This window comes from Hyperoodon ampullatus (genome assembly GCF_949752795.1).
Source record: "Hyperoodon ampullatus genome assembly, chromosome: 16".
NCBI classification, from domain to species: Eukaryota; Metazoa; Chordata; class Mammalia; order Artiodactyla; family Ziphiidae; genus Hyperoodon; species Hyperoodon ampullatus.
Genome location: NC_136929.1, coordinates 57179051 through 57196779, shown reverse-complemented (window position 1 = coordinate 57196779; position 17729 = coordinate 57179051). Strand labels below are relative to the sequence as shown.

The 17729-nt window shown below is 37.5% G+C and overlaps 1 protein-coding gene across 1 annotated transcript in view; it reads left to right on the top strand.

Moving 5' to 3' along the window:
* Positions 1-17729, top strand: part of ZC3H13 (zinc finger CCCH-type containing 13) — a gene marked incomplete at its 3' end in the record, with an annotated part of 101282 nt that overhangs the window by 15866 nt on the left and 67687 nt on the right. The window contains exons 4-8 of the mRNA XM_079721622.1: positions 4159-4350; positions 8838-9381; positions 13723-13826; positions 14173-15354; positions 16021-16539. Of these exons, the coding sequence (XP_079577748.1) occupies positions 4159-4350; positions 8838-9381; positions 13723-13826; positions 14173-15354; positions 16021-16539 (2541 nt within the window). The remainder of the gene's footprint in view (positions 1-4158; positions 4351-8837; positions 9382-13722; positions 13827-14172; positions 15355-16020; positions 16540-17729) is intronic.

Below are 17729 nucleotides of genomic sequence, written 5' to 3'. Positions count from 1 at the left end.
TAAATAAATAAATAAATAAATTCATTTTAAAAAAAAAATCTTGGAGATGGTTCCATATCAGTCAACTTGTTAAATAGCCACCTCCTTTTGAAAGGGTGCATACTGTATGTTGTAGGATATACCATAAAGTTAATAAATCCTATGTATTTAGGTGTTCTAATCTTTTCTTTGTTTTTGAATACTGCTTAAGTGAATAACTGTGTACAGGTGCACCAAATAATATATTTTAAAACATTTTTTCTGACGCTTATTGCTGGTATACGGAAATGGTAATTAATATTTTTATACTAATCTTACATTGTGATGTTGCTGTATTTTCTTAGTAGATCTAATTAGATTGTCTTAAACATGTATGTATGGGAACAGACAGATTTGGCTCTTCCTTTCTGAGAATTATTTATTTACTGTCAAGTAACCTGCTGAGCAACTGTTTCAATGAACTGTTTACTACAAGTGATATAATGGGCTTCTTTGCTTTGTTTCAGATTTTAAAGGATTATTGCTGGCATTTCACCATTAAGTATAGTGTTTGTAAATTTTTAGCAGATGCTTTTTATTGTGTTAAGGATGTCTCCTAATTTTCCAAACTTAGCTGACAGCTTCTATCATGACTGTTTTTCTGTATCTTGAGATCATATAGTCAGTCTCTTTTACCTTGTTACTTATGTTAATGTATTTTTTTTAAATTTAGAACTATTCTTGCATTTCTAAGATAAGTACACATTTCACTTAAGAAAGTTCTAAAATAGGTGTGTTAAAATTTAATTTTGAATTAAGCATCTTTGTTTTTAATTGAGATTGGCATATAATCAGTGGTATGATGGTAAATATTTAACAACTTACTCTTCAGGAAAAAAGCCCTGGCTTGTAGCTAATGCCAATTTCCATGGTATAAATTACTCCTGCCATAGCAGATTTTGAGCTACAAACGTCACTCAGTGTGGACATGGGAAGAGGTGCACACAGTTGGCTCTTTGGAGCCAGTTAGTTAGCTGGTTCCACCATACCACTGCATAGCTTTTGTTTTTTATATTGTCTTTGTTTGGTTTGGAGATCAGAGTTATAGTAGCCGTATAAAATGTGTTGGAAAGTGTTGCTTCTTTTTTCTCTTCTTTGGAACAATTTATGTATAAATGATTAGTTATCTTTTTTTATATATATAAATTTATTTTTATTTTTGGCTGCGTTGCGTCTTCGTTGCTGCGTGTGGGCTTTTCTCTAGTTGCCACGAGCAGGGGCTACTCTGTTGCGGTGCGCAGGCTTCTCATTGTGGTGGCTTCTCTTGTTGCGGAGCACGGGCTCTAGGCGTGCGGGCTTCAGCAGTGTGGTTCGCGGGCTTTAGATCGCAGGCTCAGTAGTTATGGCGCACGGGCTTAGTTGCTCCGCGGCATGTGAGATCTTCCCATACCAGGGCTCGAACCTGTGTCCTATGCCTTGGCAGGCGGATTCTCAACCACTGTGCCACCAGGGAAGTCCTAGTTATCTGTTTCTTGACAGTTTGATAATATTTATCTGTTCTAAACACTTTCTGAATTTTAGTATGATTTCTTCTTTGACTCATGAGTTGTATAGAAATAGGATTTTAAATTTCCAGTCATGCTTTTAAAAATAAATCCCCTACCCCAATTTTAATTGTCAATGGAGAAGATTGAAGTCAGTTTTTTGGCGTTTGTTTTTGTTGAGACTTATTTTGTGGCTCATCAGTCAGTTTTCACGTATTCTGCATATGCTTTTAATGGTTGCACAGTATGAAAGGTGTATCTCTAAGATCAAGTTTGTTAACCATGCTTTCAAATCTACATTTAATTTTTGTTCTAGTCTGCTTTTTTCTGTCATTACAGAGATGTGAGTTAAATCTTCCACTGTCATTTTGAATTTGTTGATTTTGTGTAATTTGATCAATTTTTGCTTTGAATATTTTCAGGCTTTGCTAGTAGGTACACATAAGGCAAAATATTCCTTTTATCATTACAGAATGATCCTCTTTACCCCAAATGGTGTTTGTTTTTTTTTGTCTAAAAATATTATCCCACTCACAGATTTCTTTTGGTTAGTATTTGTATGATACAGCTTATTCTGTCCTTTCAACCTTTCTATCTAAATAGCATATAGTTAGACATGTTAGACATATGTTGAATCTTCTCACTGTATCTTCCTTGATTCTTAACTTTCAGATTTTCCATCTCTGTATCTTTCTTTCGTCTTCTGAGTTGTATCCTCAGACGTAACTTTTTTTTTACTAATTTTCTCTTAGCAGCATCTGTTCTGACATTTAACCTTTCCATTCCTCGATGTTATATGTAGACCATTTGTAGTCTTTTTAAAAAATGTTTTAAATTTCTTCTTTCTGGTCTTTAATTATTAAAATATTCTTTACAGATATTTTGATTATTAAAATACCCCCGTTAAAATATTTAAAATTATGCTATAATTCTTTCAGTGCTCAAAGCCTATTATATGTAAGGTGTGTGTGTAGCTCTATACAGTTTTTTAAACCACTTTATTGAGGTGTGTTGACATACAGAAAGCTGTACATGGTTAATATGTACAACTTGCTGAGCTGGGAGACATGTAGACACCCTTGAAACCACCGCCACAGTCTGTGCCATTAACATGTAAACGTTTCTTCTCACGCTCTTTATTACTTGTCTGTGTGTGTGTGTGTGTGGTGAGAATGCTATTAACATATAGTCTACCCTCTTACCAAATTTTTGAGTTTCCAGTATAGTATTATTAACTATAGACACTGTGCTGTACAGTAGATCTCTAGGACTTACTCATCTTGTACAACTGAAACTTTGTACCCTTTGACTAATACCTCCCTGTTCCCCCTCCCTGGAGCCCCTTGGCAACACCATTCTACTCTTTGCTTCTATGAGTTTGACTGTGTGAGATTCCACATATAAGTGATATGATGCAGCATTTGTCCTTCTGTGTCTGACTTACTTCACTCAGCATAATATCCTCCAGGTTCCTCAGTGTTGTTGCAACTGGCAGGATTTCCTTCTTTATAAAGGCTGAATCCATTGTATGTATATACCACTTTTTTTTTTACCACATTTTTTTCCCATTCATCTGTCATTGGGCATTTAGGTTGCTTCCATGTCTTGGCTATTGTAAATAATGCTGCAGTGAACATGAGAGTAAAGATACGTCTTTCAGATCCTGTTTTCAGTTCCTCTAGCTCTATACCCAGAATTGGAATTGCTGGATCATATAGTAGTTCTGTAATTTTTTGAGGAACCTCCATACTATTTTCCACAGTGTCTGTGTAGCCTTGTATTACCATGGCCACAATCAAGATACTCAGCTGTATCATCACAAGACTCCCTGTGTTACCTCTTTATAGCCACACTCAAATCCCCTCCCCTATCCTTGACCCCTGGCAACCACTAATATGTCCATCATTTTATAATTGTTATTTCACAGATGTTACATAAATGGAATCCTGCTGTCTGTATGCTGTTGAGATTGGCTTTTTCACTCAGCACAATTTCCTTGAGGTTCATCCAAATTGTTGTGTGTATCAACAGTTTGCTCCTTGTTGTAATATTCCATCGTCTGGATGTACCACAGTTTGTTTAGCCTTCACCCATTGAAAGACATTTGGGTACTTTCCAGTTTGGGGCTATAACTACTGTGAACATTCTAAAATGTTACTACTGTGAACATTCATTTCCCAATTTTTTAATGAAAAATTTCAGGTACCACCTACTGTCAGCAAAGTACCTTGGTTCTGTATTGGAATGTTTTCACTATAAACTGTAGTCAATGCAATATATCCATATCCTTAATTATTTTTATGATATTTCTGTGATTTAGGTATGAATTAATAGTTTTTATTTTTTGTTTTGTTGTTTTTTGGCTTAATTGAAATGAGTCTCTTTGTTTTGTGATTCCATTATATGTCCTTTTTTATAGATAGGGAAAACTGGTACTTAGCTTACCCAAGTCAGTCATTAGACCCCTTGGGTGTTCTGATCCAACATTTAGTATCCTTTTTGACAATGAATACCACACTTTGAAATACAAAAAAACCACACCAAAACCAAAAAAACCCCACATATCTTTATATGTTTTGGGGAGGAAAGATTGTGCCTGACAACTTGTTGAATAAAGTGTACTTGTTAAATATTTGTTTGAATATCTTTTGTTTAGGAAGCCGAGGCACAAGAAGTTCTCAAATTGATAGTCACAGTAGTACTAGCAACTATCATGACAGCTGGGAAACTCGAAGTAGCTATCCTGAAAGAGACAGATATCCTGAAAGAGACAACAGAGATCAAGCAAGAGATTCTTCCTTTGAGAGAAGACATGGAGAGAGAGACCGTCGTGACAACAGAGAGAGAGGTTTGTTAAATGAAATATTATTAAATAGTGACCAACATCAATTGGGAGAATTGGGGTTTTTTTCAACCATTATCAGTTTACTTTTTAACATAAAATATCTTTTAAGACTTTTGCTTGTTGACACATTTTAAATTATTATACTTATTCATATAATCTTCCTTTTTTACTTAGTTTAGGAGAGATTATGTAAATAGCTAGCTACCAGTACCTACTTGGTAACAGAGTAGGTACTGAATTAGTAGGTACTTGCATACTGCAAGAGTTAAGGTGCCTTGCTGTATGTCTCTTACCTTAACCAAACAGCTCACAACGTTTTAAAGAATATAGATGCTTGGGTGACATTTCAGGTATTTCTGATTCAGGAGGTAAAGTTTCTCACCTGAGTATCCTGGCCACTCACTCACTAGCTGTGATACACAGTCTTGTAAGGACTGCCAGGGAGAAACGAAAAAACTGATGAAGATAGGGCTGAGGGTTGTTTGGAGAAATGTTTTATTCGTGTTCCTTCCTGAGAATATGTAATACTTGGTTTAGCTAATTTTAAATTCTTGTATATTTTAAGCTAAAAGTGTTCTGTTACTCTACTAGATGATCTCTTAAATCAGTTTTTTTTTTTTTAAATTTATTTATTTATTTATTTATTTATGGCTGCGTTGGGTCTTCGTTACTGCGCGCGGGCTTTCTCTAGTTGTGGTGAGCGGGGACTACTCTTTGTTGCAGTGCGGGGGCTTCTCATTGTGGTGGCTTCTCTTGTTGCGGAGCACGGGCTCTAGACACATGGGCTTCAGTAGTTGTGGCATGTGGGCTCAGTAGTTGCGGCTCGTGGGCTCCAGAGCGCAGGCTCAGTAGTTGTGATGCACGGGCTTAGTTGTTCCGTGGCATGTGGGATCTTCCCAGACCAGGGATTGAACCCATGTCCCCTGCATTGGCAGGCAAATTCTTAACCACTGTGCTACCAGGGAAGTCCCTTAAATCAGTTTTGAAGCAACATACTAGAAGGCATTTAAGAAGGGTTATAAGTACTTTCTTTAACAAGCTTTTATTCTGTACAGATTAGGGCCTTTAAACATTTATGACCTTATGAAGGTCTTACTAACCTTGCCTGGTTACTAAAGTAAGGTTTGCTGTAATGTTGAGATTAATATAGTACAAGACTTGATGGAGTAGGGAATTGCGTATTGATGCTTCACAGAGGGCTGAATTAAATCAAATATTCTTTATAATATTAAGTCAGAGAATGTATATTTTAAATCTTTTTATCTTTCAATATCCGTGAGCTTATGTATGATAAGAGAATCTGTGTTTCATATTTTAGGAGATTTGGGCTAAGAGAAGGGTAGTGATTTTTCCAGTGTTAGAGAAGTAAGTTCTGAAGCTAAAAGTCAAACTCAGGTCTTCTGACTATGAGTCTTATTCCCTTTTTATTTTATTTTACTGTAACTACTTCAATAAATATCAGTTGTATGATTGAAAGAGAAATATATTTTTGATAATGATATATTCTACAAATGTTTATTGAGTACTCATGCACTTTGCTAGGTTTTTGGAGTACAACACTTGTGCTTGTAGAACTCTATAAAGGGGACGATATCCCCCCTGAAAAAAGAAAAGTGATTGTTGGGTGCTGTCAAGGAAACATACAAGGGATCCAGATAGAAATAAAGGATGAGAGGGACCTACTTTATTCAGATAGTGTGCTTATGAAAAATTTGTGATGACATTTATGCAGAGGCATAAATGCAAGGGAAGAAGCTAGCATTGCAGGTATTGGAGGGTAAAAACATTCCATGCAGAGGAAAGAACGTGTGCCGATTCCCTGAGATAGGAAATAGCTCAGTATGTCCTAGAGTTTGAAATAAGATTATTGTGACTAGAGTGTGGTGAGCAAAGGGAGATAGATAAAGGTTGAAGGTAGAGATGTGTTCAGGACCTTGTTCTGTGCTCAGGAATTTAAATCTTCCCGTTAGTTCTTCACAGCCTAATTAGGGTACAAATAGACAGTTAAATATGATAAATACTACTACTAACTATATAAAATTCTGTGAGAAGACAAAGATGCAGACAGAATACTGAGGCAATCTATAAAAGCTTCCTAAAGAAGAGACATCTGAATTAGGGCCTGAAAGGTAAATAGGAGTTGGCTAGAAGGAACCATGGAAGAAACACTGCAGGGAGAGGGTGCAGCATGTGCAGACACACAGGACTAGAAGAAACATATGCTTTGGAGTAGTAAAGAGTTATGAGGTTGGAGTAGACGTGTGCTGTAATCGGTAGGGAAGGAAAGCAGCTAGGAAGGAGGATGCGTGAGAGACTACAGACCACGTTGTAAATGGCCTAATAAGTCAGGCTAAAAATTTTGGATTTATTTGCCTTTTTCATTGCCTACGAGATAAGTGCTTTTAAGCAGTTTTTTTGTTTGTTTGTTTAGCAGCTGGAAAAAAATACAGAGTTTTCCTCAAAAAAAAAAAAAAAAGGAAAAAGGTATTAAGGAGTCTGGCAAAAGACTGAAGGCAAGGATACCAACCAGTTAGACCATTGATAACATGGGCATCTAAGAAGAGCTGATCAGAGTCTAAGTTAACAATATTAATTGTAGGGCTTGAGAGAGGAAATAGAATAAAGAAATATTTTGAGAGTGAAATTGATGGTACTTGAATATGATGGTCCTTGGAAAACTCAGAGGTTTCCAGCTTTCATGAATGGGTATACCATTCATTAAAATAAGGAAATACATGAAGAGAAGCACGCTTTTGAAGAACACATTTTTGAGGAAAGATAGGGAAGATAGTTGAGATGTGTTAAAGTGGTGTTCCTTTCCATTTTCTCTGAAGTAAGTAACCTTGTCATTGTGGTTGGGAAAGTAGAGTTTTTATTTGTCAAAAAAAGCTTGCCTGAGTAAAGGAGTCTGTTCCCTGACATTGCTATAATCAGGAATTTCAAGTATGAATTGCTATAAGTTGCAGTATTGAATTTGTTTCAGGTTGTTTTGTAATCATTGTGACATTAGTATGATCCCCAAACCAAGAATTCAGACAGTGTAAGACATGAGTGTACAGCCTTCCAGGAATCTAGAGTGCAGTACAATAGAACCATTTTAAATTTAAACTGGTTTCAGCAAAAGTAAAAAAGAATTTAAGAAAATTGACTTCTAGTCCTGATGTCCCAAGTATCTACCATCTCTGTGACTTTGACAAATCAACTTCTGACCATAAATTCTAAGAAGAAAAGGGGTAAAGGGGCTGGACAAGGTTTAGCTTTGTTTTGTTTTAGCTTTAAAATTCTGTGAATTTTCATATCTTGATCTAATAAATACGGATAATTCTTATCTTTTTCATCTGTGATAAGAAAGGAAATTCAAATTATTAGATTGAACCCTTCACTAAAAATATCCTAAAATTATTCTGCTTAATAAGTTGATGTCAGAGATTTCACTTACAAACCTGTTGGCCATATTCTAGTATGCCTTTTATGACTAACTAGTAAACAATACTGTGTAGTGTGAAAATAGAGACATCGCAATAGCCTAGATCATAGTACAGTGACCTATTTTCAAAAATGGCTATCTCTGTGGAAAAGTTCATGCCATTTTCTTAAGACATCTTTTGATCCCAGACTAACTTTTTGCTCAACTGGGCATACTGGGCAGCATGCATTCAGTTTGTGTTTATATGATTCATGTATTAAAAAAAAATATATATATATATATATATATACACTCATAAATGTGATGGGGTTATCATTTAACATTTTAAGAAAACAGTTCTTCATCTGAGTAATCAGTTATATGATTAAATACAATTTTTAGTTGATCAGTAGTTATTAATTATATATCACTAATATGAAACACTTTTTACATTTGATTATTTCAAGATTGCTAAGCATCAGTACCCTTAATATTCTAGTTTATGATAAATTGATGTTGCAGCAACAAATATTGACAGATGTTTTGTTCTACTATATTTTCCTCACATAATAGCTGCACTTTGATGTGTATATATTTCGGCCTGAAATTAGAGGTGTGACTTACGAGGGAAATTTTTTTTTTCCTTCAGCTCCTATCTTCTTCACCTCCTGCTGCCCCTATCCTTTGCCACCAGTGTTCTCAGGTCCTGCTGGGGGGACAGAGAAGATCAGAGGTGAAGGGTAGAGATGGCAGAAAGTGGGGTTGGAGCAGTGGGCTGGAGGTAGGGTAGGGAGCATGCAGAGAAGGATCCAAGGTGGATCAGTGGGAGGCGGGAGGGGGTTGATGGGGAGCAGAAGACATGGCAGTTAGAGGGCAAGCAAAAATTACCTTTAAGAAAAAGAAATGTTTTTAAACATCTAGTGGTGATTATTTGGATGATTAAATTAAACGTAAATACAGTACCTGATTTCTGTTTGTTGCCAGTGTGACCCTATACACAGATAAAGTGTAAGATTTGCCATACTGTCTTACCAAGAGGTTATCTGTGAAATTAATCACTGACGAAACTTGGTTTTCATTGTAGATCAAAGACCAAGCTCACCAATTCGACATCAGGGAAGGAGTGACGAGATTGAGCGTGATGAAAGAAGAGAGGAACGAAGAGTAGACAGAACGGATGATAGAAGAGACGAAAGGACTAGGGAAAGAGATCGGGAAAGAGAGCGGGAGCGGGAGAGAGAGAGGGAACGGGAGAGGGATCGGGAGAGAGAGAAAGAAAGAGAACTAGAGAGAGAGCGCGCTAGGGAACGGGAGAGGGAGAGAGAAAGAGAGAAAGAGAGAGACCGGGAAAGAGAGAGAGATCGGGACCACGATCGAGAGAGGGAAAGAGAGAGGGAGCGCGACAGGGAAAAGGAGCGGGAGCGGGAGAGAGAAGAAAGGGAGCGGGAGAGAGAGCGGGAGAGGGAGAGAGAGCGAGAGCGAGAAAGAGCAAGAGAAAGGGAGAAAGAGCGAGAACGCCAGAGGGAGTGGGAAGACAAAGACAAAGGACGAGAGGACCGCAGAGAAAAGCGGGAAGATATCCGAGAAGACAGGAATCCAAGAGATGGACACGAGGAGAGAAAATCAAAGTAAGTGATTGTGAGCCAGTTTTTTACATGTTAGTGAGGAATTCAGAAAGTTCCATTTAATGCTTCTCGGGGGCCCCTAATATCCTCTTAATTCTTTTTCCTCTCTCCATTTTCCTGTATTTTAGTTTTATTGTGTGTATTTGGTGTTCAACATCTTTTGAATTGTCTAGGAAAAAACAGTTTTCTCATTCTACTATTTCTGTATCCAAGATATATAGTTAATAATTCTTATTTACTGTTTGATTACAGCCATTTTTAAAAAAATTAATTAAGTTATTTATTTTTGGCTGACTTGGGTCTTTGTTGCTGTGCACGGGCTTCTCATTGCAGTGGCTTCTCTTGTTGCGGCTTATGGGCTCTAGGCGCGTGGGCTTCAGTAGTTGTGGCGCACGGGCTTAGTTGCTCCGCGGCATGTGGGATCTTCCCGGACCAGGGCTCGAACCCGTGTCCCCTGCATTGGCAGGCAGATTCTTAACCACTGTGCCACCAGAGAAGCCCAGTTACAGCCATTTTTGATGGTACATTGGTTTATTTGACTGCTACAGACTTGTTTTTAACTGGAATCCAACCTAAAAGTAGTAAAATCAGTGGGTTTATGTCCCATCATATCCACTTTATAACTAGTTAATGGAGTTGGCTTGTCACCAAGACATAATGCTTGTGCTATTCCTGCTAATCCTTTGTGAGTTTTGTGTACGTATAAGTCTAGAGTCACTACCCCCAGGCTGCAGAAGCATTCACAGTGTCTTAGAACTGAGGAAATTCTGGAACCACTGCATGGCTAGAAGAAGATGAGAAATAGAGAGGTATCCTCTCTTGGGTTGTGGAGTTATAGTAGATTATTGGAATAAAAAGATGTGTTCTTATTATCTTATATATCTGAGGGCATCTTCTCTCTTCTCCTTTCTTTTCTCTCTTTTTTTTCTTTTTTTAAAAAAATATCAATAAGAATTTATTTGCTCTGGTATCTGGGAAGTCCAGGGTTAGTTTTTATTTGTTTTGATATGACTATATCCAGATTCTCAAACAAAGCATAGAGTGTTGTATCTCCACTGTTCTTTTTCTATGTTAGTTTTAGACTCAGAAGGCTTTTACCCAAATGATGGCTAGGATGACCCCAGGGTTATACCTATCAGCTCAGTAGCCCTCTCTGTGCTGGGGCTCTTATCAGTAGAGGAGTTAGATAAGAGAGCTAAGCCAATCACTATAGCCATGAGAAATCTGGACTCCGATTGGTCAATTTTGAGGTTTTATAGACATAAAACCAAACATATCAAAATTAAGTGCTTTTTTTTTTTTAAATACCAACTAGAATAGAGGGTATATTTAAGTTTGTTAAGACAAACTGGAAATAATTTATGTATATTCCATTTCTTTGCCTCTGCCTCTACCTCATTTGCCTCATGGTGAATACACTCTCTGCTTTAGGCTTTTTTCATCATTGCTATTATGGATTTTGGTTATAAACAAACAACATAGCACAGAAATGGAGGCTTCTTCCATTAGGTCTTGCCTTCCCTTCAGTCTGCAGCCAAGGTTTTCTGCAGTTCACTCTCTCGCTTCCCTCTCCCCACATTAAAAAAAAAAAAAACTCACATTAACATAAAATTGATAATACCTTTAACACATGCAGGCACACAGTACATATTATTTCTCTTCTCTCCTCTGACCTCTTTAACTCTCTATCTTCTAAGATTAAAATTCTGAAATCTTTGTTACTTATTTATTATTATTTAATCCTATGCTTTGATTATATTTTACTGCTTCTCATCTCAGCTTACAGTAGCCAAAATTTCTTCTAGTTTTTCATGGCTAGACATTCCAAGCATTGACAAGGGCCCCAGAAATTTAGGAGTCAACAGCTCTATAAAATAACTAGTTATATGAGGTTAACATCTTGATGTTTCATCAATTATATTGTCATCTCAGTAGTTGAATTTATCCAGCACTTTTGTTTTTAACCATGGTTATGAGGAAGGTTTGTTGAATTGCCGTAGTATTTATTTTACTCTAATTTTGTTTCTGTAGATACTTCCTTGAAATTAAATTTCGGTTTTTTGCATGTTTTATATTTTCTTATGTTACCAATTATCTCTTGCTGTGTATCAAACCACATGAGAAGTTAGAAGTTTAAAGCAACCACCATTTATTTGGTCATGATTCTGTGGGTTAGCAGTTTTGTTTCGGCTCAGCAGAGTGGTTCTTCTCCTGGTCTCACTTGGGATCACTCATGTTTCTCCAGTCAGTCTGGCAGTTCAGCTGGGTCTGAATGACCCAAAATGGCCTCACTCACATGTCTGGCAACTGGTGCTGGCTGTTGCTTAGGCATCTTATTTTCTCTCCCATATGACCTCTCATCCTCCAGTAGTCTAAACTCTGCTTTTGCATATGATAGTAGAAACATACCAAGAAGGCAAAAGCAGAAGCTGCAAGGCCTCTTGAGGCCTAAATGTCCAAACTTAAACTGTCATTTTCACCGCATCTTCCTGTCATAGTAAGTCACTGGGCCAGCCCAGATTCAAAGAATGGGGACAGAGACTGCCTAATGATGGCAGGAGCTTTTGATAAGGAATTGCATAAGCTTGGGCCTGTGAGTTGTCATACTACATCTGGGGTCTCCTTTTCCACCTGGTTGCTCATCCCTATGAATGAGCTGTCAAGGAGATAATGTGCTCATGTGCTGCAGTGTTTCTCAACTTTTGGCCATAGTATTTACAAACATTGTTAGCTTAAAAAAAAAAAAAGTCAAAATTTAACAAAAATATAGGAAAACACTAGAATAACTTAAGTATCCAGAGATATAAATCACTAGTCGTTTAAAGTTTAACTGAAGAACAAGAAATATAGTGAACATATGAATTATTTTATTAATTTGTCACCAAGCAGATGATTTGGTTCTAAGAGATGAGAAGAAACCGATTTTTACAGTGTACCCACAACATGGCTGGCACTGGGTTTATGACATAACTAACTTATTCCTCATTGCAGTTTTATGAGATGGACCCCCATTTTTTTGCCTATTTTCAGATGAGAAAGCTAAGAATGACTTCAAGGAATTTACCTAAGGTTGCATAATAAGTAACATGACTAGAAGTTGAACTCAAGTCTTTTTTGACTCCAAAGCCAATACTAGATTTTCTCATTTGGCTTCCCAACATAAGGTATTTCTATACCATAAAAAGGTAAAACTAATGAATAAGTTTCAGTAGAGGGTACATTGATTCCTCTGCTATATGTTACCACTTTGTAGTAGTTAAATCTGGTGAATTTCAGTGAGTGATTCTACATCTACATGAAAAAAAGAAGAGGTGGTGCCATGTATTTTAAGTCCACAACTGTAAGCCTTAACAAATGAATTTTATTAAAGATGCTGAATACCCTTTGCATGATATAGATAGTTCTGAGAGTATTGGTTGTTTTTTTTTTTTTTTTGGTTTTAATTGTGTTCTCTTTATTTTTTCCAGTGTTACCTTTATTTATTTATTTTTAATTTTTATTAGAGTATAGTTGATTTACAATGTTGTGTTAGTTTCAGGTGTACAGCAAAGTGAGTCAGTTATACATATACATATATCCACTCTTTTTTTTTAAAGATTCTTTTCCCATATAGGTCATTGCAGAGTACTGAGTAGAGTTCCCTGTGCTATACAGCAGACTCTTATTAGTTGTCTATTTTATATATAGTAGTGTGTATATCTCAATCCCAATCTCCCAATTAATCCCTCCCCACCCTTATCCCCTGGTAACCATAAGTTAGTTTTCTACAAACTCCCGTTTTGTGAATAAGTTCATTTGAGTGTTATCTTTACTTAGATTGCTAATTGTGATGGACATTTAAAGTTCTGGATGAAGCAGGAATACAGTATTTTTTGAGACCTAAAATTCATAATTTATTGATTACTGGATATTCATTCATTTATATAGTAGAAAATTACCATAGAATTTCCATCACTACCATTTTCTCATTCTAATTTTTTTGTTTCTTTCTTGCCATACTCCATCACTCTTTTTTTTTTTAACATCTTTATTGGAGTATAATTGCTTTACAATGTTGTGTTAGTTTCTGCTGTATAACAAAGTGAATCAGCTATATGTATACATATATCCCCATATCCCCTCCCTCTTGCGCCTCCCTCCCACCCTCCCTATCCCACCCCTCTAGGTGGTCACAAAGCAGCGAGCTGATCTCCCTGTGCTATGCAGCTGCTTCCCACTAGCTTCTGATAGTATTATAATCCTACAATTATACATTCTAGTTACAGCAAAAAATAATAGTAAAAATGTAGTAAAGAAATCTTTTTCATCCCCTGGAATTTTATAAATTACATTTGTCCAATTTAGGAAGCGGTATAGAAATGAAGGGAGTCCTAGCCCTCGTCAGTCACCTAAGCGCCGGCGAGAACATTCTCCTGACAGTGACACCTACAACAGTGGAGATGATAAAAGTAAGCAGGATCTGTTTTCCACGTTTCTATAGTCATATTCATTTGTAACCACGAGACCATTCTTTCACATCAATAGGAAATGATGAATTAAGATTTAAAATGTTTTCTTGCTCTACTGCCTCTGAATATCTCCCATTGTGACTAAAGTATGTGTTAGAAATAGTCATTCTACCATAATGGCATTGTCATTTCCTACTAGTTGTAGTAAAGCCATATTTTTATTTTTACTGAAGTTGTTATTTTTAAACTTTTAAAATGAAAAGGGAGAGATTGGTTTATTATTTATAGGTAGCATGCAATATTGTTAACATGGTGAAAGTGTGATTACTTTTATCCTTCTGTATAGATGAAAAACACAGACTCTTGAGCCAGGTTGTTCGACCTCAAGAATCTCGTTCTCTTAGTCCATCCCACCTTACAGAAGACAGGCAGGGTAGGTGGAAAGAGGAAGATCGTAAACCAGAAAGAAAAGAAAGTTCAAGGCGCTATGAAGAGCAGGAGTTCAAAGAGAAAGTTTCTTCTGTAGATAAGCAGCGAGAACAGACAGAAATCACGGAGAGCTCAAGAACTCGTTCACAAGACATGATAGGACACCACCCATCTGAAGATCGAGACACATCTGATCGAGCTCATGATGAAAACAAGAAAAAAGCAAAAATTCAGAAGAAACCTATTAAGAAAAAGAAAGAAGATGATGTTGGAATGGACAGGGGTAACACAGAGACAACGTCTGAAGATGGTCAAGTATTTTCACCAAAAAAAGGACAGAAGAAGAAAAGCATTGAAAAAAAGCGTAAAAGGTCCAGAGGTGATTCTGACATTTCTGATGAAGAAGCAGTCCAGCAGAGTAAGAAGAAGAGAGGCCCACGGACTCCCCCTATCACAACCAAGGAGGAATTGGTTGAAATGCCCAGTGATAAGGATGGCACTTTGGAGGATCCTCAGAAGAAAGAAGATACAGCGTTCAGTGACTGGTCTGATGAGGACGTGCCTGACCGTGCCGAGGTGACAGAACCAGAGCACGCCGCCACAGCTGCTACTCCCAGGAGGACTCCTTCCCCGTCTTCTCTTCCTCCTCCTCCTCCTCCTCTTGCCACGACGACGACTCCTGCTGCCACCACCTTCAACACATTGGCCACCACCATTTCCACCTCTTTCACCCCAGGCAACACCACCAACACTTTTACCAATGAAGACTCACATAGAAAATGCCACAGAACACGAGTAGAAAAGGTAGAGGCACCTCATGTTACTATAGAAGATGCACCACATCGCAAGCCGGTGGATCAAAAGAGGAGTAGCAGCATTGGCAGCAATCGGAGTATTCGTAGTCATACATCTGGCCGTCTCCGCTCCCCGTCCAATGATTCTGCACATCGAAGTGGGGATGACCAAAGTGGTCGAAAGAGAGTACTGCATAGTGGCTCAAGAGACAGAGAAAAAACAAAAAGTCTAGAAATCACAGGAGAGAGAAAATCTAGGATTGATCAGCTAAAGCGTGGAGAGCCCAGTCGAAGTACTTCTTCAGGTAATAAAAATGAATTATAATCTAACCACTGTTTCCTATGTTAGTATATTTGTATATTTTGTACAGTTTTATGCTTTGTTCAAATCATAATTTTAAAGTAAATGCTAAATTGGTTACTTTACATGCTGCCTTAAATTTCAAGGAACCTAAAAGCTTAACCATCCCACCAAAATGTTACCTGTTAATCACATTACTAGCAGCATTATAGTAGAGGCACATTCAATGAAGTCAGTTTAATATCAGGATTTTAGTAGTGTATCTTGGTGGAAGCACTTATGTATTCAAGTCCTCTGTTGATGCCTAAAATTTTAACCTTCTGGCTCTTCTTCCTGCAACCAGTACTTTCTCTTTTGACCACAGAAAATAAGGTAGGGGGATAGGAAGAGGTCAGATAATGAAATGATCATTTCTGTTACTGCTTAAACACTTTATGTATTTATTTCTTTGAAGATATTTTGTAGTTATAGTGGAAATAAGGAAACAAGCTTTTTACATATTTTAACTAACACTTTGAGAGATGGAATTTTTCATTAAGATGGGTCCTTTGGATAATTTAAAATAAATACAGAAAAAGATAAATGGTCAGTTTTAAAGGGCCTTAAAATGAAGCCTTTTATTTCCATTTTATCACGTGTTAACTCTTTGTATATGGTGTATTTATTTTAGATCGCCAGGATTCAAGAAGCCATAGTTCAAGAAGAAGTTCTCCTGAGTCAGATCGACAGGTCCATTCAAGATCAGGGTCGTTTGAGAGCAGAGATAGGCTTCAAGATCGTGATCGTTATGAGCATGAGAGAGAGCGGGAGAGAGAGAGGAGAGATGCACGGCAGAGAGAATGGGAGCGAGATGCCGATAAAGATTGGCCCCGGAACAGGGACCGAGATCGACTACGGGAACGGGAGAGAGAACGAGACAAAAGGAGAGACTTGGACAGGGAAAGGGAGAGGTTAATCTCTGATTCTATGGAAAGGGAAAGGGACAGGGACAGAGACAGAACTTTTGAGAGTCCTCAAATAGAGTCTGTAAAACGCAGTGAAGCAAAACTGGAGAGTGAACATGAAAGAGACCTAGAAGGCACTTCCCGGGACTCTTTAGCTTTGGATAAAGAAAGAATGGATAAAGATCTAGGATCTCTGCAGGGATTTGAAGATACAAACAAAGCTGAGAGAACAGAGAGTATGGAAGGTGAGTGTCACACCTTTTTGTCTGTTTCAATGCTCCATTTTCATATTTCATAGCAAACAAATATTTCCTTTTGAAAGGTCATCTGATATGCATAGGAAAATAGAGTTTATAAGGAAAAGCCTTATGATACTTAAAAAATGTGTTCCACTCATTAGTACTATCAAGGTAGACTTGGTTCAGATAAGCCTAAATGAAATAAATGATTACAGTCGTCCCTCAGTCCCTCAGTATCTGCAGGAATGGGTTCCAGAGCCCTCCATAGATAGTAAAATCTGGGGATGCTCAGGTCCCGTATTAAAATGACTTCCCGCTCCTAGAATGAGGAACCCTGAGAAGGCCACATCCACCCTTTTGCCCACTCAGAGCCAACCTCAGCTATGGGCATCCACTCTCCAATCCTTCACCCCTGATAATGCTGTACAAGCTGACTTACGCCTCTGCACTCTGAACGGGCTTCCTTCTCTAGCCTTCTCTGTACCTGCTCTTCCCATTGCCTGATAGGCCTTTTCTCTTTTCTCTTCTCTTACTCAAACTGCAAGTCCCAGTTTATGCATTATTTCCTCTACAAAGCCTTCTCTGCTAAAGGTGCTTTACTCTTTCAAATCGCCATACCACCTTGTTTATACATCTTTAATAACATCTCTGTGCCATATTATAATTATTTTTCCATAGTTTTCTCACCACTATACTGTACTCCTTTGTTAGGCACCATAGCTTTTCATTTCTTTATCATCAAGACTCTAGCAAGGATGCAATAAATGGCTGATGAATGAAAATATGTTCTGCTGTGCATACATGTTCTGCATCTTATTCTTTGGTGAATTATAGCCCAGGTCTTTGGTGAATTATAGCCCCGGTTGACAATAGTAATGGCCCCCCTGAAAATTCTCTTGGAAATTCTGCCTCCATGAACTGTCCAGTTCTGATGCTGGTGCTTACACCATTGTTCTGACATAACCTCTCTACTTCAAGCCCCCAAGAAACTTCTGGGATACTTAGTACATCAGCAGTAATATTTTATATTCTTTTTATTTGCTGTATTGTAGCACTAGTCCCAGAATAAAATTCACATTCTTTTAAAACTATAAACATCCTTACATCTTTAGGTTATTTGGTTAGATATATTCCAATACGCCAACTGTTACATATTTTTTCTACTTGACAAAAACATTTCTGCCTCAGTGGTCTTC